Below are 21,681 nucleotides of genomic sequence, written 5' to 3'. Positions count from 1 at the left end.
GTGAATCTGCTTCTGCATCACCAAAAAGGGAAAAAGGGCCAAGGTCCTATATAATAAGCCCGTCTTCTATCTCTCTTTCATTAGTAGTCGTCTTCGACGACAGGCAACAACAGTACGTCTCTAACCTTCTAGAACGTCCGACTGGCTCGTCGTCAACCAGCTCCCCTCCCTCCATTAAACCTACCTTGGCCACCACTCGCTCCCATAGGTCTTCTTCTTCTCCCTACCCTTAAGCAGTGTATTGTTTTCTCTGGCTGGGCTGTGGTTGTCATGGATGTTCTTGCCTGGGGTTCCTGCAGAGGCAATACTTGACGATAATGAACAATCAATTGAAACGAAGCACTGCCCAGCACCTTGTTTGTTCAGATTACTTTTGAAAAAGGTCCACTGAAATGCCCTTCCATTAGCCAAAGAACTCTCTCCAAATCCGAAAGAGACGCAAAAAGAGGGCAATACATCCTCAATCGCAGATACTGCCCTCTTTTTGTGTCTCTTCTGGGTTTGGAAAGAGCTCTCCGGCGCCCCGAACAGTCAACAATCATCACACCCTCACGCTGCGCTTGGAATCAAATCAAAAGCAATTCACTAAACAAATACCGACCTTGACGATTGTCAAAAATTCATCCTGCTTCTTTACAACTCCAGCACCCCTTATCGTATATTCCCTGGCGGAGCTTAGCTTGGAGACCCGAGATGCCCAAGGCCGGGGGGTCCAAAAACAAGGCGAAGCCCGAGGTGCAGCTTCCCGACTTTCCAGACCACACGGATTGGACGGGATGCAGCAAAGCTGAGACTTACCACGCATGCGAGTCTCGCGGTTTGGCGACCGCCGGGAGCAAAAATCATCGTATCAAACTCCTCTTCTTGCACAGCGCAGCCAAGGGTCACCGTCCTGCCATCCTCTGGGTCCAGGGCAAGAATCAGGAAGCCATAACCACGAGTGAAACCAGGTGGAAGAAGGCCAAATATCGAAACCATCCTGACAGGCCGCCAAGACCCTCCGAGAAGCCTGTGGATCATACATCACCTACAGACTGTCACATCATCACCGTCGGCCCACCAAACTCGCCTCCTCTTCCTGACATCCCATTCTTGCCGATGGAGAGAATGGAGCAGGATCAGCTCCCGCGGGCTGACCAGCTCCTGGCGAAACCCGTCGCTGGGGCCATGCATGATACGATGATGCAGACTGCAAATATCGTGCTGGATGGAACTCGTTTGTTTATCGTGGCATCTGCCGAGATGACGACTCTTCCCATCCCAACTTCGACCTTCACGTTCTTCGACCCTCGAGACAAGTCGGTCACTACTGTGGTCAAAAACAACATGTATGTGTCGTGCACATGCATGCCAAATGTAAGTATTTCCTACTCCACTCAAGGAGCATAACTTTCTTTCCTGCTAACTTTCGTCTCCCAACCTGTGTAGCAAGTCCTCCAGTGGCCGAGATGCCAGCACATCGACTGTAAGTTACACACACCTCACCATCTCCGTTCCCCCGTAGGTACCACGCCGATCGACTGACACTCCCCTGCCCTCTCCCCTAGACATGGAGCTTTACGGGGTCCAAGGGCGCCGGGCCCTCGAGAGTCAGCGAGGAGCCCTGCCAGCCAACCCTTCAGCCCGTTTCCAGATCCGGACCTTCGCCGACAGCACCTGCCCCGTATGCTGCCGGCCCTGCGCGGAGAACGACGGCCAGACCCCCTCGGAAGGAGACGATACGACGCCCGGCGCCCGCCCCGACTCCACCCTGCACTGCACAAGCTGCGGCCACCACGCCCATCGGCAGTGCTTCCACGTGTGGGCAGAATTTCTGGCGCTCTACGCCGGCCGCCTGTCGTGTGCTGTCTGCCTCCAGCCGTGGAGCCAGAGGGGCGACTGGGGCGTGCCGGGCCTCCGGAAGGACGCGCTGCAGAAGAAGGCCGAGAGGGAGTGGCACCTGCGAGATGTCGCGTGGGAGAAGGAGGCTGAAAAGGCCCGACTCCTGGGTGGATGGTAGGCTGGATTGCTGGGCCGAGGGGGCCTTGACGTTTGCTGGATTTGGTCTCGGGGCTATTAGAGACACCATAGAGATTGGCGTTGAGTTAGGCATTTTCGATGATATTGACGCAACCGTTACAATGGACACACAGCAGCTTCCTCGCTAAAAACACTTTCGATGCCGTTCGGACGAACCCTTTGTATTGCTAATCAAACCGATATCGAGCAAGGGATCTGCTAACTCCGGGAAAGCTCATACAAAAAAAGAAGTGGCAGCATTGTTCATGCCGCTGCTTTAAACAACCCATCCTCGTGCCTATTCCCCCGTCCAAAAAGTAAAATCATAGACGCCTGTTGCTACAAACTCTTTTTTTCTTTGACTGAACCCCAAAAAAAAACGAGTACACCACAAGCAACTCTCGACTACCTACCCAAGCATAGAGTGCGTGCGGATCGCCTTGGGACCAAGCTCACTACGAAAACGGATAGATATTCGTTAGCACTTCCCCCATATACCGATGGGCCAGGGAGTGGGAAAAGGGAAAGGAAAATTAAAGATAAAGAAAAAAGCTCACTTGTAATCGACCCTGCCCAAGCTCATCATGCGCTGCGCCTCGAGGCCCTGGGCGTCGAGGTTGTGCACGCAGAACGCGAGGCGCGCCGCGACCTGGGCGCCGAGGAACATGGCCTCCTCGAAGCCGTTCTTGCTCCACTCGCTCAGGTACGTCGGCAGCGGCGCCAGCTTGATCGCCGTCGGGGTCTGGCTGTGGAAGTGGTGCGAGTGCGAGCCCCCCGCGGGGCCCGCGTCGCCGCCGGCGTTGGAGCCCGCCGGCCCCGGCGTGCCGAGCCCGCCGCCCTGGAGGCTCGCCGTGGTGGCGGCCTGCAGCAGCGGGTTGACCGACGACGAGGTGGGCAGCTGGTGCGGGGCGCCGGTGAAGCTGCCCGTGGGCGTCTGCGAGCCCGTGCCCGTGGGCGTCCCGAGGTTGCTGGGCAGCTCCGAGGTGAACATGGTGGCCGTCGAGGGCGAGATGAGGTGCCGCGCCGTGAGCGTCTGGATGATGTTGTCCTTGAGGCCGCGGATGCGGCCGCCGTTGCCCACAAAGACGATGTTCTCCCAGCACTGCGGCCGCATGTACATGTCCTCGATGCCCTGGACGGCGCGGTAGATGGCCGTCACGATCCTGTCAATCTCGGCGCGGTCGGCGAACACGAAGCGCTCTAGGCCGATCTCTATATCTTTCCGGATCCGCTTGATTTGGCGTTCTGGCTCTGGTGCTGGCGCCGGGGCAGATGTTGTGGGCTCTCCTGAAGGGAAGAACGACAGCGGCTCATCTGGCTTGTCGGCCTTGGGCGGCTCAGCCTGTGCCGGCGCACTCTCTGTGGGGGCACCGTTCGCCGGTGCTGATTCCGCGGTGGCCTCGGATTTCGGCGCCTCCCCATTAGTTGCCGGCGCGTTCTCGGTGGAACCCTCCGCCTTTGGTGCCTCCGACGTCTCCGTAGTGGCGGGGCCAGGGCCAGCTGCCGGTGCGGCCTCTCCGCTCGGGGCGTCCTTCATCTCCTGATCTTTGCTCTCGGCCCCCTTCGCCTCGCCCTCCTTGGACCCGGCCTCCTTGTGCCCCTCCTCTTTCGGCCGCGTCTTGTCCTCCTGGACCAGCTGCTCGAAGTGGAACGTGTTGCGCACTCGTTTCGCGTTTGGTAACCGCGCTGGCTTCGCCGCTGCGGCGTCCGCGTCTTTATCCTTGCCCCGCTTCCCCGTCTTTACCTTCTCGGCCTTCTCCTTCTCCTTCTTGGCGAGGAACTCCTTGGTTTGGCCGCTCGTAACGATGCTAGCGACATCGAGCACGCCGTCCTCGGCGCCGTCCTTGCCCTCGCCGTTAGCGGCGTCATCTCCTTCGCCAGAAACGGCTGGCTGGAACTGGTGCTCCGCAATGTTTGGCTGTTCCTGAGCGGCTTGTAAGACTGCGGACGGGGCGGGGACTGGCGCCGCCGTGCTGCTAGCAGTTTCGCTCGGTAGCTCCATGAGCCCCTTCTTATCGGCCGCGTAGGGAAGCACTTCGCAGATGGCGCTCCTTTTCAGCTGCTCCGCCATTTCGTGGTTGAAATCCTTGCCCTGCAAGAGCTTCATCAACCTCCGCGTGAATACCTCACCGCCAGAGATCGCCTGCCTGTTCTCGCCCTCTGTAGTATCGCCCACGTCCTCGTGGCTCACCACCCGGCTGTCAAAGATACACGTGATGTCCACCTTCTCGAAGCCGATATCAACGACCGTCATATGCGGCCACTTAAGGCCGTATTGAGTTGCGATACCGCTGTGGATGAGGCAGAGTGCCGGAGTCTTAGTCTTCTCAAAGATGTAGCGCGCTATCATCTCGCAGTCTGGCCGCGTCCACTGCGGTGATGCCATCAACATGATGGGGGTGTTGTGGTAGGTTGTCGTGAGCATGCTGTGCACGTGGTCAAGGAAAGCAAGGAAGGCGTCCATGTTGACAATCCGGCCAGCTGCAAAGATAACCATCCCAAGTCAGCAAAGACGCATTCGTCGGGCACGCAGGTCGCCACAAAAAAAAGGGGGAGGAGACTCACCCTGCATGGGATATACAGCGCCCTCGGTAGAGTCAGGATCCTCCACATACTCCCACTCGTCCTCGGCCTTCTTGTCTGCATCGGCTGGGGCGGCGCTGCTTGCGGGCGCGGCGGCGAGGGCGCTGGCCTTCTTGCGCTTGAAGGTGTGGTACGGGCGCCAGTCGTCCGACTCGTCGTCCTTGAACATGCGCGTCGGGAAACGGAAGGCGGGCGGCGTGAGCTCGGCGCAACCCAGCTGCGCCATGGTGGTCTGGCTGCCGGGGCAGATGATGAGGATCTGGTCCTCGCGCCATTTGCCCTGCTGGCTCGCCATTGTCGCGGCTCGTCGTCAGGAGCAAAAGAGAGCACTTGTGCAATTGGTCACTCTCGCCTGCAGGATCGAGGCTTGCCGCGTGGTGGGTGAGTTGGGGCCGGGGGGTTTCGATGGGATGGCTTGTGAGAAGAGATGCTCCCTGCCGCGAGCGCGCTTGCGGTCGTAGGTCAATTCGCGATCGCCTAGCCCGCCAACCTACCACCACGAATTTTCGGACAGCTGCCAGCGCGATGAGCTTGTATTATGTAAGCAAACGACAAGACCCCGCTTAGTGCATAAGCATCCCCCGGTAGAGCGAAGTTGAGGACGACAGCGATCTCATGAATTTACAATAGAAGGCGGAGAGAATATCGAGTCAGGCAGGCATGTACGGAATACAAAGCTTTGATGCTATCTACCTATGCTTGGTAGTTATGTGTACTGAGAACTTTATGTGTAAAGCTGGGTTTGACAAATGCCAAACAATGGGCTTCACTCTGGAACATTTCCACGACTGAACAACACACGGAGCTTTCCTGCATTGCCACCAGTCCACAATTTCACATTATTCCATTTCGCTAACAAGAGTTGATGCAAAGTGATAATCAGGCGACCGCTGCGTTCCCGTACCACGGGAACGACAAACGGACAAGAAGAACAACAGCCCGCCTCCTGACTGCCACCCAAAAAACTATGGTATCCAATAAGCCAATTCTACCAACAAAGTCCCAAAGAAGCGGAACAGCAAAGCTGCATGCTGTATGGTGAAGATATGATCAGCAAAGCCCAGGCCTTTCCCGGAACGCCTATAACGTAACAAAAGCCAACCATGGCTCACTGCCGAAATTGTCGAAATTTAAGAGAACGCCATGCGATGCCCTGACCACCTAGCCCTTTCGTACACACCGCGTCCATTAGCCTCCCATTAATCCATGCCCAAAATCCAAGTCGTCGTTTCCGTGTTCATGCGACCGTCACTGTGGCCGTGTCAACACTGCTGTGGTTGACCTTCTCCGACACGCTGTTCTCGGTCTTGCTGTCACCAGAGCTGGCCTCCTTCGCATCATCCTCGGCCTTTGGGGTCCGAGGTTCGTGCTCAGATTCGTCGACGGAGGAGGCACGTTCCGTTGCCTGGGGTGTTGACAGGGTCTCAGGGATGGCGTCCGCACTCTCTTTTCCTTCAGTGGCAGACTCGAAATCTGTCGTCGCCCCTGATGAAGATACCGAGGGCTCTGCCGCCTTATCCTGTTGTGGTGCGGATGCGCCGGCCTTATCCTCAGTCTCGGTGCTTCCGAGCGAGGGAGTCGTCTGAGAAGCGTCGTCCTTGGCAGAAGCGGCGCCGTCAGAGGTAGTGCTTTGAAAGGACTGCCTCAGGGGACTGCTGACCATGGCGATCGCGGACAGGTCGCCGTACTCGCTTTTGCTCGCCCTAGACGATCGCGCGGGGCTCCTCGCGGGTAGAGGTGGGGGGATGCGCTTGGGAATGTTCACCACGGCCCCCTTGACCTGGAGAACCTGAGTGACCTGAGAGGACATGATGGTCGCATGCATCGGCTGGCTTGTTGCGACCTCGTAGATGACGGGCTCTTCTTCGTCGTCATCTTCATCCTCATCGTCGGCATCCTCATCTTGCTCCTCTTCCGCTTCCGCCTCTGCTTCCACCTCCACTTTTTCGACTTCATGAACCTCCTCGGTGGCCTCTGGAGCAGCCACCTCGGGTTCGATGGGATGTACATCTTCGATGACCGGGGCAGGCTGGCGACGAGGCGGCAGAGGCGGCGGCCGGGTTCTGACAGGAGCAGGTTCTAGCTTGAACTCAGTCTCCTTGGGCGTCTCAGGTGGGCTTAGATGCTTCTGCAGTGAGCTCATGTCGACCTTGGTGTAGTCTACCTCCTCCGGTTCCTGGATCACAACCGTGTGCTCCTGCGAGGAGCGAGGCTGTCCATCGTCGCTCTGGTTGGGGCTCAGTGTGGTATCTGGCGTCTCTGCAACGTCGGTCTGCGTCTGAGCGTCGGTCATGGTGGTTCGGGTGGACATGTAGCTGCCACGATTGCTTCTTGTTGCGTATGTGTCGCTGCTCTGCCGGTTGAACTTGTTGAACAGCGGACTCGTAGGAGCAGGATTGTATTCAAACTGGGCACTAGCCGGCCTGAGTCGCGATCCAGCTTCCCTGATCTCTAGTCCGGCCATCTCCAGCGCGATGACTCCGAAGGGATCCGGATCGTCGGAGGAGGGAACACCAAACTTGGCAGACATGGGCGTCTGGGTCGGTGTCTCTATCACCGCGTCGCCGGGCGCCGGCTGCTGCGAAAGTATTTCCATGGTGCGCGCATCGAAATCCGTCCTCCCCTCCGCAGCCTTGATCGCCTCGAACAGGGGCGCGATCTCGGGTATTGACTTGCGCACGTTGCCTGCTATGATGTCCAAGACGTCGACGTTCTGACCGCCGTAGAACTTGTCGTTTTCGTTGCCGCGCAAGGTGACGAGAGAGCCATCTAATTGGACACTCTGGTGTTGGCCCCTAGCCTTCAAGTAGGTCAGGACGGTATTGCTGATTTCCTTCCACCTAAAGTCGTTCTCAAGCAAGCCGCTCGAGGTGATAGGACCGACCGAGAGGTTCACGTCTGAGCCGAGGGTGACCTTGGGCCTCGTGAACATCTCCAGTGTGGAGACGCTGTTGATGACCAAGACGCAGTCGTATATGTCGACGCCGATTACAAATCCCAATGCGGCAGTGTGCAGGAGAATGCCGGCGGGCGGCGACCATGTTCCGTCGGCTTTCCGGGCGATGAGGATGCCGGATCCGCCGGAGCCGGACATCCACAGGCCGGAGCGCATGCAAGAGAAGATGGCGAGGCCCTGCGCATTCTGAATAATGCGCGGCGGGATCTTCTTCAGGGCATTGTTCGGTGACGAGGCGAAGCTGGGCGTGCTCGGGCTCGTCGGCGCCGAGGCGGCTGCTTCTTCCTGCGCAAGGAAACCATCGGCTGGAGGAATCGAGTCAGCATGTTGCGCCAACGCACCACAACAAAGGCAGGGCGAGCGCCGGGCTAGGGTCAATGCATACTGCAAAAGGACTTGAGAATGCGCGCGGCCTTCTCGCACTCCTTGTCGACAGTCGTCGGCCAGTAGACCTCCCTCTCGACCTTGGACGTGCTCCGGTTGGCGGCGCCGGAACCCTTGGCGGCCGTGATCTTGTCAGTCCATCCAAACACCCTGTCGAAAGGCCGCGCCTTGCCGTCGGCGGACTTGGTCCTCTCCCACGAGGGCAGCAATGCCGATACACGCTGCATGGTGAGCTCGCGCCTTGGATTGCTTCATCCGAATAGGCGACGAGGGGGGTTTTGCTGGACGCGCGCGCGTTTGTATGATGTTTCGTGCGAAAGGAAAAAGAACAAGTTTAATCTTGGGATGGAATTCCAGGCACGACGCAGCGCAAGACGTCCACGGACAGTAGCGGCGGCGGCGGGTGGCTTAGTGAGGAACACAAGCGCTTTCTGGGGCGGGCGACCCAATTCAAAGTCCCCATTCGACTAAGACCAGGCTCGAAGGTACATGCAGGGAGCCCACCTCTCGGGCAGAGCGATGTGAGTTGAATCTGGTTACTTTTGCGGAGTGGGAAGCTAGCATCAAGAAAAGGGCAGGAAAAAACGAGAATGTGCAGCAGCAAAAAAGGGCCTGGTGACGTGGGCGACGATCCCTCCAACGACCCAGAAAAGACAGTGATCAGAAAGATCAAGGTCACCAACCCAGACACAGCCGAGAACCAGGACAAGGGCCGGGGTCAGGCACGGTATTGAGGCGATGGTTGCAGGGATGGGGAGGGCCTGGCTGGGAGGTGTGGTGCGTGCGGGTGTGGATGAACAGACTTTACGGGGGTGCGTTTGCGTCGTCGCAACACCATCAAGAGCGGATGCTAGGATGCTAGGCGGCGGGCTAACTTGACAAGAAAGAAACGTGGGTGGAGCAGCTGGGCGCTAGAACAGGCAAACTTCATCTAAAGTAGGACCTGGACTGCGCGTCTCCATTGTGGATGCAGCTACGGAGTATTCATTCACTCGAGGCCATCGAGACAGCTTCGAGGCCAACGGGAGTCGAATTGGAGCGGGGCGAGCGAGCTGTCACTACAAGTAGGTAGGTCCTCCTTCTCCCCCTCTCCTCGGAAGGAAAACAATACGAAGTACTTGTAAACAACGGATGCATGCGGCGAGCGAGGATGATCGAATGGGCAAGGGTGCGCCCGTATGCCGGAGGCTGCTGCAGCGCCCGGATGCAGAGCAATCAACCTACCTAGGTAGTAAGCTCGTGCTCCTCCTCAATGCCACCCCGATGATGGTGTTTTGGGTAAGGTGATGTGACCCAGCGGATGGGGCGGGAGGGGAAGTGGGTTGTGTCTGGTCATATGCGACAAGCCAGAAGCTTGACTGGCGTACCTGAGTATTGATTAGCCTTCCACCATCTCTTCTACAAGTAGTCATGAATGATCAGCGAGGATGCTTATGACCCAGCATTAGCGATGCTCAGCCGGACAGGCACAGATTGTGTTGAACGTCGCAATTTACACGGCCGGGATATCTGACTGGCCAACTGCCAGCTTGAGAAAAAGCAAAAGGTCTCGATTTGCGAGTGCCAATTTAACTTTTGGTCTCCCTAGATACAATCTCAGATTGTTTACACAGGGGTCAAGTCATTCATCCCCAGCCGGAAAATTACTTTCGGGCCCGTCACTCGTACAAGCACAAGCCAACATTCAAGTCTCCTGGTGGCTCTGATCAATCTCTGTGCACGCTTGCTTGCGATGGGGAAATCTTTCGCGTAAAGTGGCACGCCATTTCCACACATTCCAACTGGTCACCGCGCGTGTTGCTTCTAGATCCTTCATGCGACGTGTTATCTCTCGAAGAGAGGAGGCGTCGTGGCCACGCCAGAAAACAGTTCAAACCGAAATGGGATCCGTGGCTGCCAGACAGACTGCTGCAAACTAACGTCCAACGGGCGAGTCAGTACCGTACCTTGTTCCGTAGGTAAGGTAGGTATGCCCACACCATTACACAGCATGCCGTGTCTCCCGTTGAAACACTTTGGCTTTGCACCTGACGGCGGCAGGCCTAACGAACGGGTACCTGACTGTTTTGTCCGTCACGGGGACGGGAAGCTTCCGTTTGGAGGAAATCCCGACTCGCGTAAATGCGTTACAAGGGACAAACGCTATTGATAGGTAAGAGCATGCTGGGATGCGAATGCGCCCTGAGCCCAATACCTAAATCCGTAATCGAGTGCATACACACCTTTGGGAATCAATCCCAGACAGTCCCATCTCCGAAGCATCTGGCCCCGTTCCCCGTCGTCGGGTCACAGTCCAATCCATGCTCTACTTGTAATATCCAGGAGGCTCGATACTAGCGTTCTGCTTCCCTGCCGGGCTGTAACAATGACGAGCCCACTAGACCACCCCATCTCATCAAACCTCTGCATACTCCGCAGGTACTTCATGAGCCCTGGGACAGTCAACTTGATGTCTCGAGTGACACCCGACACTTGACCCGATGGCGCACCTGTTGGTTATCTCGGTAACGATGCCAGCTCAGCCGGACAAGACATCCTTTGCATCAGATGAGAAGGTCGACTTGGGTTGCCAATCATCGCCCCAACTGCCAATCTGGTTTAGGTCCTGCTCCATAGTTCAGCTGGATCTTGAAGCCGAAGCGGTCTGTGCAGGCCCTGCACCAGATCCACCAAGAAACGAGCCAGAACACACTCCCAAGACCCTTGACAGATCCAGCTCGCGTCCGTCAAGTTCCTGGCACAGGGAAAATCATTGCGTCATTCGACCCAAGGCCGAGCGGCAGTGCTCGCCAATCCCAGTCATGCCAGCATCTTTTTTGGTAGCATGGTCCACCATTGTGCCATTGTGTTATGCAGAGGGTCGCTATGGGTCTGACCCTCGTCTCTGGGAATACTAGTATGTCCTTGGAGAAATGAAACATTGAAATGAACGCGTCTGTACATTTTTCTCGGCGCTCTAGCTCTACCCACACGATCTAAATTTAACTAGATGGTGAAGGCGTGGAGGGGACGGCTCACGGAGAGAGTCTCAGTTTATCTTTCTCAGGGTCTCTCCATTCAACATCCGCGAGGAACTCAACGTGGCACGCTAATAAAAGGCCGGACAGGAATGCCACCCTGGATGATGGTCGGAGACGCCACAACGGACCCCTAACGAGGGCATCTCAAACATGTCCTGTCGATATAGTTGCTCGGCTTGCAATTATAGAGCTCTCGGTTATATTGAGGTGTCAAATTCATGCAGTATTGTGAGCTATCAATGAGCAATTTAGATATCCGTAAAGTCCAAAACCAAACACCAAAGCGGGGTCTCAGAGAATAAAATAGAAAATAGAAAATAAAACCCAAAGTAACTCCGTTTGACTCGTCTAATAGAGTTGCCTCAGAGTTTGTAGAATGTCTAAGATCGTTGTTGTTGCCGTCGTCATATATCATGCATTCGTAATCAAAGAGCGCCTGCCCAATGCACCAACCTTTGCCCGAGTCATCGAATTAAGAGAAGCAAAGCAGATGTCCGATAGTAGACTCCGTGACTTGCAAGAGCGGTCGAAGTCGTCACTGAACTATGCTTTAGTGACGTAGCGCCTTTTCAAGCTGCCGATATGCCTGGTCCACGGGCGGCGGCCGGATAGTTGCCGCCCTCGATCAGAAACCTCTCGAATTCAGAGCCATCGATGGTCTGCTGGTTCGCAGGAAGCCGAGTCTTTGCCGGCAGGGGCGACCAGTCGTCGTCCGTGATGGCGTGGAAGCGGTAGTTCTCGTTGGAGTTGGCCTCCAGCGTCTCGCACTGGAAGTCACCCTCCAGGTGCACCCGCTGCAGGCGCGGCATGCGGCCGCGGAGGGAGGCAAAGAGCGACCGGAAGCTGCCGCGGCAGAGATGGATTCCGCCCATGGACCGCTCGAAGCTCTTGGCCAGTCCCCGGCCGCCCAGCCGGAGGCGCTCAAGGGTCGCCGAGTGTCTCAGGATGAAACCGCGCAGTTCAGCCTCGTCGCACAGCACACCCTCCAGCGTGAAGTCGGTCAGGTTCTGGAAGACAAAATCGCCAACTAGCTCCTCGAGCCAGAGGAGGAACTTGGTCTGGCGGGAGTTGTAGTTCTGGAAACGCAGCGTCAGGTGCGAGACATTCCCTGAGAAGCGGAGGATGTTCCCAAGTCCGTGGATGGCCTTGAACTTGGTCGCCGGGAGGTTGACGTTGGAGCAGTCGATCGTGAGCTCGAGGCGGGAGAGACCAGCAAAGACATCTCGCGAGTCGGCCCACAGCTTTCGGTCTGCCGGTCCGCGAAACACCTCCAAGGGCAGACGCTCGACGGAGAAGGAGGTCAGCTCCGTCCTCTGCATGGCAGACACGATGGTCGTGAGGTCTTTGCATGCCCTTGTATAGTCCATCTTCCGACAGCTGGGGACCTTGAATGCATCCTTGAGCACCTCGATATCAAACGGACATCTGGCGAAGGTAACTTCAAGCTCTTGCAAGTTGGGCAGCCGGCCGAACGCTTCGCTCAAGGCCGTTGCCTGCTCGTGGAGAGGGCCCACCTCGTCCCTCGACTTGACGATGTCCGCATACTGAAGCCAGGCTTCCGCCAGCACAGCCGACTGCTCTTCTGGGTCCTGTAGATAGTGTTGAAAGTAGGATGCGTGCTGGGCGTTGTACTCGTCCACTTCGGACAGGTTGACGGTGACGGCTTGGACGGTGTGTCTCAAGCGTTGATGGCTCGATATCGAATGCAGCCGCTTGACATCGTCCCTCCAGGCGAGGGCCGTGAAGTGAGGAAGGATGAGATAGTCGTAGCCTACTTGGGCGAGGGTCGTCGTGACCAGGCGGAGGTTCCTCACCGAGTCGACGTCGCAGTGTTGGTACACCAGACGTAGTAACTCGACGGGGAGAGAGTCCATGCCGGCAAACATAACATTGCAGCTTTTGGGGGCCCTCGGGACAGGAGGAGAGAGGGCACGGCTTTGGCTTTTAAAGGGAAACACATTGCTTCTAAGCTACCCCTTTGGACCCGAAATGGCGGGATTCACCAGAACTTTCTTCTGGCAAGGTCCCAGCACCGGATTGGCGGGCTGACAAAGATCAACGACGACTGTGCATTAGCTGCCATGTCTAGGCCCCCAGCGGCGACCAACAGATGTCCCTGGAGACCCTGGGACAGGAACTCCATTTCTGGTAAGGCTTGCTTCCCTCTCAACCGGTACGGTGTAGCGTGTCTACCCGTCCGTCCCATGACAAAAGAAAAAAGGAGCAGGCACACACCGAAACTTTCGCGCTGGAGAAGCGAGAAGTCGGTGAGCCTAAGACATTACCCCTCCATGTTTCCATTTACTCCGTACCGAATTGACGAGACTGGCTGGATGGCAACCGGAAGAGCCCTTCCTGAGCAGGGGCCCCCTGGTCCTTGGCCACCACCACCTTGCGAGCCCCCGGTTCATCTTCAGGCACCGTCACTGCCGTTAGGAGCGCATCCCTCGTGCAGTTCCCAACAGACGGATGGCGTTGCATGATGAGCGGATACCCATCTACGTACCTAGCCCGGGTGGTGCTGTGCTGGCTGGACTGGGTTCGTGTGAAGAGAACCAGTCACTGCAGATGGAGTCCATCACCTGCTTCCGCTGATTCTGGAACACAACCTCCCCGACCTCATGGATTAGGGGGGTGGTCCCGGTATCGCTTGGCATGGAGACTTCCAATGTCTGGTTTGACAAGTGCAACACTGAGCATTCGGAGGTGTGCATCGCCTAGCCTGCCTCGGATTGCCGCGACGCATCAGCAAGAATCGTTCCCTTTGTCGTCAAATGGCTGCTCAGCCTATAGAAGACCAATGAGACTATGGTTTCGCCAATCTACGATGCCATCCAATTTGCATTCCGTCGTGCCATTCATTGCCAAATGATGGTTCCAGAACATTGGTATGAATGCCCGAAGGAATCCACAATAGTCAGTCTATGGGCAAAGCGTAAATGGAGGCAGCGGTAGTAAGCTCACTCTCTCACCGCTTATTTGACTCTTGTCTGTGTGTGTTTCGGGACCCCTCCAGGCCAGGGTGGAGGCACATCCAGGTCATCCTGGTTGTACAACAACTCAGTGATGGGGTCATGCAGACAGCCACACGTTCAGACAGGATTCAACGCGGCCGGGTTGAATTCGCACACAGGTACCTATATTGGCTGTTCGTCTCACACGTATCACTACGTAATGCAGTGAGGTGGTACATTGCAGAAACCGCGCAGCGACGACAATTGCCTTTTGTTGTTTTTCGTTGCTTTTTTAACATGTCTTACTGCACGCACGTGCGCTGAAATGTGACGTTCAGCCTGATTCGGCTGACAGAGAAAAGCAATGAAGACAATACTGCATGCTTTTGGGGAAAACCCCGAGTAAAGCCAATAAAGTTTGCAGTGCTCGATGGCTCGATGCATGCAGATAGCGTGCCCCGGCTCATTTCCGAACCACTGCTGGGGGATTGAGTATTTGTCAAATGCGATGGATGACGGCTTGATCACAAGCTGCTGAGGGAACATAAGCCACCGAAAACCTGAACGGCAGCATGCTGCGGCTTTGTCAGATGTGTGTGGCCGTGTGACCATCGCCCATCTGCATAATGATGGTACGGCTGCGGAGAATGTGTTCAGCTGGCAGTCCCTCAGAAACATCCATGGTATGCTCAAACGAGGAACAGAGCCGCAGCATTGGGCCATCTAATTGAAAGCCAGCCGTATTATCAACGAGGTCACGAGCAGAGCAGAGAGCAGGAATTGCATGGACAACCAGTGGAATTTCGTGCCACTCTCCCTCTGAGTGAGAGGGTTCTATCGAGGACTGTCTCCGTTCCCAAGGCACGCTGAGGAGCCACAGGAGGTACCGGCCAGGTCTGACAGGAGCCTGCGCCAGTCAAAAGGATCTTCAATGCGACGAGGATGTGGGTGCCACAATTGGCAAAAATCGTTCGGCCGAATATTCTGGGCTGAGATGCAAAGATGCTTCAAAGACAATTTCCCCGGCTCTATCCTCCCTCTCTCCCTCTCCCTCTCCATCCCTCCTGCCAGATTTATCGCTGGGCAGACCAGACGCTCTTCAGGTATCCATCGCGTTGAAGCAGGCGGTTCATCGAGTCGTCGGCCTCACCCATGGCGCGGACGAAGCCGGACAGGGCGTAGATCTGGTTGTCGCCAGCAATGGCACGGCCATCCTCGGAGACCTTGGCAACGGCAATCTGGACGGAGGCGTGGTCGTCGGCACGGATGATGCGGTTGGAGGCGCTGCACTTGCGCGGAACGTAACTGGTGCTGTGTTAGCAAAAGTCGCCCTCTCCCACACGTAGGGCATCGTCCATCTCTTACAGCTCGACGAGCTCTCCCTTGTCGTTCTCCATCTTGAGTTGATCCTGAACCGTTTAATTGGGAACTGAGTAATTCTGTCAGCACGAATGGCCGTATGGGTCGTCGGAGGTTCGAGGAAAGCGTACGGGTGAATGAATGGATGCTTGTCGCTGGTCACCGATCGAGGTTGAGGTGGTGGGAGTTGAAAATTATTGCGCCGAAAACAAGATAGTTGTGCTGCCCCACTACCGATTTTTGGCTGTGAATTCTGAATTTGGCATTGGGGCAGTTGCTGCACGTGATCACAAACCCTAGCACGTGATGGTGCGCAGCCCGGCGAAGTACCGACAGAGTAGCTGTCGCCCGGCTTCTCTCCAAGGTAAAGGCAATCTGAGGTTGTCAGATAAGTCTCTTAAGCCAGGTATTGTCATCCTGACCCTCAGGGTCAAAGGGCGCCTCTGATGCAATATTGTTTGGGTAGATTGTTTATCTTTGATCATGGGCATCCATCCTCCAACATGCCTGCTGTCGCGCCTGGAGTTTGGAGATATCCTAGTACCTTAATCACAATGACACCTCAGAAAGGCTAGTGGCTTTTCTGAGCATGTCCCTAAAGATACACTGAGCACCCCAAGAGGGAGGCACATGTCATTTAAGTGAATGTATCTATCTTAGGGAGCCAAATGCGTTGATCATATACTTAAAGAATCAAGTATCATATGCATCTACAAGTAAGTCTATATGTGTACGAATGTCCAAGATCTTCATACCTACAAGTAGTATTGGTCTCTTGCACATGCCAGTGAACCGGGATTGTTCGAGTAGGTACTGTAGGTACAGTAGGTACATCAAAAGTCAGCCACCCAACGGTTAGTTACCGATTACGGAGACCGCGCCCATCTGACATGCACTAGAAGCTCCACAGCGAGTCCAGGCAAGAGTTACAGGGTCTTGTTCAACGTCACCTCCCCTTGATAGCGCTGGCTTAACAGATCAAGGAGCAATATCCCCAACACGCATTACTCGAGCCCAGGATACCGCTGGGATCTCCTCTGTCTCAGTATGAGAGGGCACTGTCCCTGCATAGAGGCAAGATGGTTTTCTCAGCACTTCTCGGGCAGTCTGCCGATCGCAGCACTCGCCCACCCTCAAGCCGACCCAAGCCCTCGCCCGCGACAAGCCACACTTCTGTCATGACCGCCTCCTCCGACGGACACGGGAGACACGGGAGTACCGGGACGATTACATCTGTTTCGACCGGCCCGCTCGAATATATATCTGATGAGGCTCAGCTCCGACCGTTGCCGCCCGATGCTCCCGACCTCCGCGAGCTCAACAACAGTCTGGAGGCGCTTGCGGCCGTCTTTCCCGATGTGCAGATCGATGTTTTCCGCGAGATGCTTTCCAGCTTCGAAGGCGAATCACGGCTCGCATTAGTAGCGGATGCGCTGCTGAAGAATCGGGTCACCTGGGTCAAGGGGCGGTGGAAGGCTATCGACAAGGAGAAAAGGGGCTCGTCCCTCAAGGACACTCCACCTGCACTTCCCGTGCAACGTGCCCACAGCGCGTCACTGATCCCGAGAAACGAAGTTTTTCGGAGCGCGGCCTACAAGAAAGCCGCCAAGACGCTGGCCTGGCATGAGTTCAAAGGCCTTTCCAAGTCTACAATCAATGCCGTCCTGGCGGAACAGAACTACTCGTATCTGGAAGCCAGAAGGGAGCTCGTGGCTCTCTCTTCAAAGTCCTGGCGTTTCACGATATCTTCCCTATTCTTGCGCCGCAAGCCGGTTACGGTCGGTGAGGCCGAGAACCACCCCCTGATCATCTGGAGATCGTCTGGCCGTGGATCCATCATCCCCAGCATCAAGTCTACTGGCAACGAGGAGTTGGACCAAGAGTTATTCAACGAATTGATCTCACCGCTTAAAACCAATGCCCGGAGGAAACAAGAAGAAAGCGACCGCACGGTTGCTCTTGAGCTTAACACGGAGGAGGCCGAGAAGTGCGATGCCACTTACGAGTGCGCTTGCTGCTTCACAACGGCAACTTTTGAGGAGTTCACCACATGCAATGTGGAGGGGCACATGATCTGCTTTCGCTGCGTCCAACACTCTATAACCGAGGCTGTTTTCGGACAGGGCTGGCATCGGAGTATAGAGAAGGAGACCGGCACGCTGAGATGCCCCGCCGTCGACTCGATCGAGTGCGACGGTTGTGTGTCCTCAGATCAGCTCCACCGTGCTATGCTGGAAGAACAGAAGGGCGCCGAGATCATGCACAAACTTGAGCAAAGGCTGGCCGAACACAGTCTCCTCTCCTCCCAGCTACCACTCGTCCGGTGCCCCTTTTGCGAATACGCAGAAGTCGATGACATCTACCTTCCACCCCAGGAGTCCCAACTGCGTGTCAAGGCGGATAGCGTCTATTCCCTGATTCTGCTCTTCTTGATGATTGCCATGTCTCCTTTCCTTCTCCCGGTCGTCCTCGTGTCGTCCTTCCTGGCGCTGCTCATCAGTTCCAAGAGGACCACGTTTGGGGACTACGTCATCAATGCCTTCTCGGCCGCCCTGACCAGGTACCGTCGGCGCCGAAGGGGCTCCAAGTTCACTTGCCAGAACCCCTCGTGCGGGCGCGTCTCTTGTCTGAGCTGCTCCAAGGAGTGGGCCGACATCCACGTCTGCCACGAGTCCTCCCTCGTCGCCCTGCGCACGCAGGTCGAGCAGGCCATGAGCATGGCCATCAAGCGCGTCTGCCCCCGCTGCAACACGTCGTTCGTCAAGAACGCCGGCTGCAACAAGCTCACCTGCCCCTGCGGCTACAAGATGTGCTACGTCTGCCGCAAGGACATTGGCGGCTCCGACGGCGGCGAGGACGTCGGGTACCGCCACTTCTGCGAGCACTTCCGGCCCGAGGGCGACCCGCGCCAGTGCCGCGAGTGCAACAAGTGCAACCTCTGGGAGTCGGAGAACACCGAGGCCGTGCTGGCGGCGGCCAAGCGCGAGGCCGAGAGGAAGTGGAAGGAGATGGAGCAGCGCGAGCTCTCCGGGTCGGAGCGCGCCTTCCTCGAGACCGGCGTCGCGGCCAAGAAGGGGCCCGGCGGTGGCGAGCAGGGCTTCGAGGGCGCCATCTTCCGCGGCAGGATACCTACCGTCGCAGAGCTGTGCGACCTGGTCATTGAGACCGTGTTTGTATGAATGCACGAACGACGCATGACCTTTTTTGTTTTCTTCTTCCTTGACCCTTCTCCCCTCGATTCCTTCGGCACATTGTGTTTGCTTCATGGAATTTTGGCGACGGTTTTTTTTTTTATTCACTTGTATTCAAGTTTCTTTGACCTTTGAAACCAGTCGGTCTGGATTTCGAGGACAGACATACGGCATGGACTTATCAGCATAGGGCACCCAGCAGGCATTGCATTTATCGGTATGGGAGGCGCAGACAGATGAGAAACCCGAAATGGGAAAATGTGTGTATATAAAACACAGGAATGGAATAGAAATTAGCACTTCGATCAGCGACAAAGGACAGGAGGCACCGGAGACGATATCATATAATAACTACACAACTTCATCTATGATTTCACTTGTTGACAAAAGCTCATATATTGCGCACAATTCCCTAATGCAAACATGGATTTGAGACACCAAATACTTGTACACAAAAAAAAAAGGAGGAAGGCCGCTCCAGGAAACCGACCCTCATCCCATCCAGGATGTCTGCTTCCTCAGCCCACACATCCAACAGGACTGGGATATCCTTGTATGCCCCAGAATGCAGGCAAGAGTACCGATACTCATCTATGCCAAACAACCAACCAACCCAATCACCAACTCAATCCCATCTGCTTTTACTATATCAGAACGACAAAAATCATTCCAAGAATCCATATAGTCTTTTCTCTCTCCCTCTCCCAATTACGCGGGGTCGTTCCTTACAACTTGCCCTTGCCGTCCGGGTTGACGAGCTCGGCCGCGGCGCCGCCGATGGCCAGCTTGCCCGTCTCCTTGACCTTGACCTGGAAGACGACGCGGCCGCCCTCCTTCCACATCTCGGTGACGAGGGTCTGGCCCGGCAGGACGACGCCGGCGAAGCGCACCTTGATGTTCTTGAAGGCGCCGAAGCGCTCGTAGACGGCCTTGCCGGCGATGCCGAAGGAGCACAGGCCGTGCAGGATGGGCACCTTGAAGCCGCCCATCTTGGCGAAGCTGGGGTCGACGTGCAGGGGGTTGTAGTCGCCGCTCAGGCGGTACAGCGCGGCCTGCTCCTCGGTCGTCTTCTCCTCGACGACGACGTCCGGCGCGCGCTTGGGCGGCGGGTTGGCGGCCGTGGCGGCGCCGCGCTCGCTGCCCTTCTTGTCGCCGCCGAAGCCGCCGCAGCCGCGCAGGAAGACGACCGACTCGTTGTAGAAGACCTCCTCGCCCGTTTCGGCGTTGACGGTCGAGACGCCATAGCGGACGACGGCGGCGCGGCCCTTGTCGACGACCTCGATGAGCTTGCCGTAGTTCTTGAGGTTGGCGGCGGTCGGGACGGGGTACTTCTTGACCTCGAGGTACTGCTCGCCGTGCAGGAGCATCATGGGGCTGAAGTTGGGCACGATGTCGTCAAAGGAGAACGGCATCTCAGCGTCGAAAGGCGGGATGACACCATAGGTCGGGATGACCTGGAAGTCCTCTGCACCCTCACTATCTTGAGTGTTAGTACATACATCTCTTCTAGGCGCACACGTGCTTTTCATGGAATCATTGCTCACAAGATGTACTTGAGGTCGGTCCTCTTTGCGCCGATGCCCAGGTTGTAGAGCATCGAGTCACGGTCGGTGTACTTGAAGTCGGTTCCGTTGGACTTGGCCTTCAGGGCGGCCTGGATGGCCTCAAGGTATTTGCTGCCGGAAGACGAATCACTCTTCTAAAAGCAGAGCACACAGGAATCAGTATGCGATCATTGTTTAAAACTAACGCCTTCTACATGCGCAACAAGAGGAACTAATGTACAAGGAAAAGCGTGAGCTGTCTCATACCTTGGCAGAGCCGGCCTTGTTCTCAATGTTGGCCATGATCCTCTCGACACTGTCGTTGGTCTTGGTGGGATAGTCGGCACGGCCATCGTCGAAGTTGGCAATCTCCTTCCAGTGCTTGCGGACCTCCTCAGGGGTCAGAGGCACATCAACGGGGAAGCCGTGGCCACCAGTGCGCTGCCACCTAGTGTGTCCGATCCAGCCACTGCCAACCTCGTAGATGCGTCCGGTGGGATCCTTGGGACCCTTCTCAGCGCTCAGCGCGAGGACAACGGGAGCAATGTACTCGGGCTTGAAGGCCTGAACCAGCTCTTCGGGCAGGATAGTCCGGGTCATGGCAGTGCCGGCGTTGGGAGCAATGACGTTGGCATAGATGTTGTACTTTTGTCCTTCCCACGCAAGAGACTTGGTGAAGCCAATAATGGCGGATTTCTATTACGAGATTAGCACATAGAACATGACTTTGATAGGCTGAAGTTAACTTACAGCAGCGGCGTAGTTGGCTTGGCCGAAGTTACCGTAGATACCGCTGGTGGAGGTGGTGTTGATGATACGGCCATACTTCTGCTTGAGGAAGTGAGGCCAGGCGGCCTTGGTGACCTTGTAGGTACCGCGGGCGTGCACGTTCAGGACGGGGTCCCAGAGGTTATCGTCCATGTTGTTGAAGGCCTTGTCTCGCAGGATGCCGGCGTTGTTGACAATGATATCGATCCGGCCGAAAGCGTCAATCGCAGCCTTGACAACGGTATCGCCGTCCTCAGCGGAAGCCTTGACACCAGCGGCCTTGCCTCCAGCCTTCTTGATCTCGTTGACAACATCATCGGGGTTCACGAGATCGTTGACAACGACCGAGGCGCCGTACTTGGCAAAGGCCAAGCAGTAGGCTCGGCCAATACCGGCACCTCCGCCAGTGACCAGGGCAACCCGGCCCTTGAAGTCGGGCTCGGGACCCTTCTCGTTGGGGCCCATCTTGGTCGACTCCTCGAGCAGTGCCAGGAAGTCGTTGGGGCCGCTGGGGTACTGGGGCTTGGAGAAGTCGACAATCTGGTCCCACTTCTTGAGAACTGCGCCAGGCGTGTAAGTCTCGTCGCACTTGAGAAGCTGGCCATTGGCCCGCTGCCACCGGATCTGGGCAGCATGGCCACCGCCGACATCAAAGATGGCGCCAGTGACATCCTCGTTGCTCTTGTGAGCCAGAACCGCCACGACAGGGACCACCCACTCGGGCTTCATCAGGTCAAGCATGTCTGGGGGCAGAATGGTCTCGGTCATGCGGCTGGCAGCCATGGGAGCAATGACGTTGCAGAGAATGTTGTACTTGATACCCTCCTTAGCGAGGGTTTCCGTGAAGCCGACCTGGGCCATCTTGGCAGCTGGATGGAGTTAGTCAAGGAGTTTGGGGGGGGGGGGGGGGGGGGGGGGGGTTTG

The 21,681-nt window shown here is 56.5% G+C and overlaps 7 protein-coding genes across 7 annotated transcripts; 2 read left to right on the top strand and 5 right to left on the bottom strand.

The window, feature by feature from the left end:
* Window positions 1-693: 693 nt before the first annotated feature.
* E0L32_010053 (uncharacterized protein) lies at window positions 694-1,999 on the top strand (the record flags this gene model as incomplete). The annotated part of the gene is made up of 3 exons (XM_031132628.1): window positions 694-1,328; window positions 1,429-1,465; window positions 1,505-1,999. 3 exons carry the CDS (start codon window positions 694-696, stop codon window positions 1,997-1,999), a joined length of 1,167 nt encoding a protein of 388 aa, XP_030990147.1.
* Window positions 2,000-2,551: 552 nt separating this feature from the next.
* Window positions 2,552-4,876, bottom strand: E0L32_010052 (uncharacterized protein; the record flags this gene model as incomplete). Its single annotated transcript, XM_031132627.1, has 2 exons — window positions 2,552-4,479; window positions 4,564-4,876. The coding sequence occupies 2 exons, from the start codon at window positions 4,874-4,876 to the stop codon at window positions 2,552-2,554; spliced, it is 2,241 nt and encodes a 746-aa protein (XP_030990146.1).
* A 942-nt stretch (window positions 4,877-5,818) lies between these two features.
* Window positions 5,819-8,148, bottom strand: E0L32_010051 (uncharacterized protein; the record flags this gene model as incomplete). Its single annotated transcript, XM_031132626.1, has 2 exons — window positions 5,819-7,842; window positions 7,923-8,148. The coding sequence occupies 2 exons, from the start codon at window positions 8,146-8,148 to the stop codon at window positions 5,819-5,821; spliced, it is 2,250 nt and encodes a 749-aa protein (XP_030990145.1).
* A 3,362-nt stretch (window positions 8,149-11,510) lies between these two features.
* E0L32_010050 (uncharacterized protein) lies at window positions 11,511-12,815 on the bottom strand (the record flags this gene model as incomplete). Its single annotated transcript, XM_031132625.1, has 1 exon — window positions 11,511-12,815. One exon carries the CDS (start codon window positions 12,813-12,815, stop codon window positions 11,511-11,513), a length of 1,305 nt encoding a protein of 434 aa, XP_030990144.1.
* A 2,153-nt stretch (window positions 12,816-14,968) lies between these two features.
* E0L32_010049 (uncharacterized protein) lies at window positions 14,969-15,292 on the bottom strand (the record flags this gene model as incomplete). Its single annotated transcript, XM_031132624.1, has 2 exons — window positions 14,969-15,200; window positions 15,261-15,292. The coding sequence occupies 2 exons, from the start codon at window positions 15,290-15,292 to the stop codon at window positions 14,969-14,971; spliced, it is 264 nt and encodes an 87-aa protein (XP_030990143.1).
* Window positions 15,293-16,333: 1,041 nt separating this feature from the next.
* On the top strand, window positions 16,334-18,433 carry E0L32_010048 (uncharacterized protein; the record flags this gene model as incomplete). Its single annotated transcript, XM_031132623.1, has 1 exon — window positions 16,334-18,433. The coding sequence occupies one exon, from the start codon at window positions 16,334-16,336 to the stop codon at window positions 18,431-18,433; it is 2,100 nt and encodes a 699-aa protein (XP_030990142.1).
* A 737-nt stretch (window positions 18,434-19,170) lies between these two features.
* On the bottom strand, window positions 19,171-21,681 carry E0L32_010047 (uncharacterized protein; the record flags this gene model as incomplete). The annotated part of the gene is made up of 4 exons (XM_031132622.1): window positions 19,171-19,921; window positions 19,990-20,144; window positions 20,257-20,685; window positions 20,740-21,626. Coding segments are annotated over 4 exons (2,222 nt in total), but the record flags the coding sequence as incomplete, so codon positions are not given.

Source organism: Thyridium curvatum (genome assembly GCF_004353045.1).
Source record: "Thyridium curvatum strain D216 chromosome Unknown NODE_78_length_193489_cov_84.258686, whole genome shotgun sequence".
Taxonomy (NCBI): Eukaryota; Fungi; Ascomycota; class Sordariomycetes; order Thyridiales; family Thyridiaceae; genus Thyridium; species Thyridium curvatum.
Note: the sequence above shows the minus strand (reverse complement) of the source record. Positions and strands in the feature narration are given on the sequence as shown.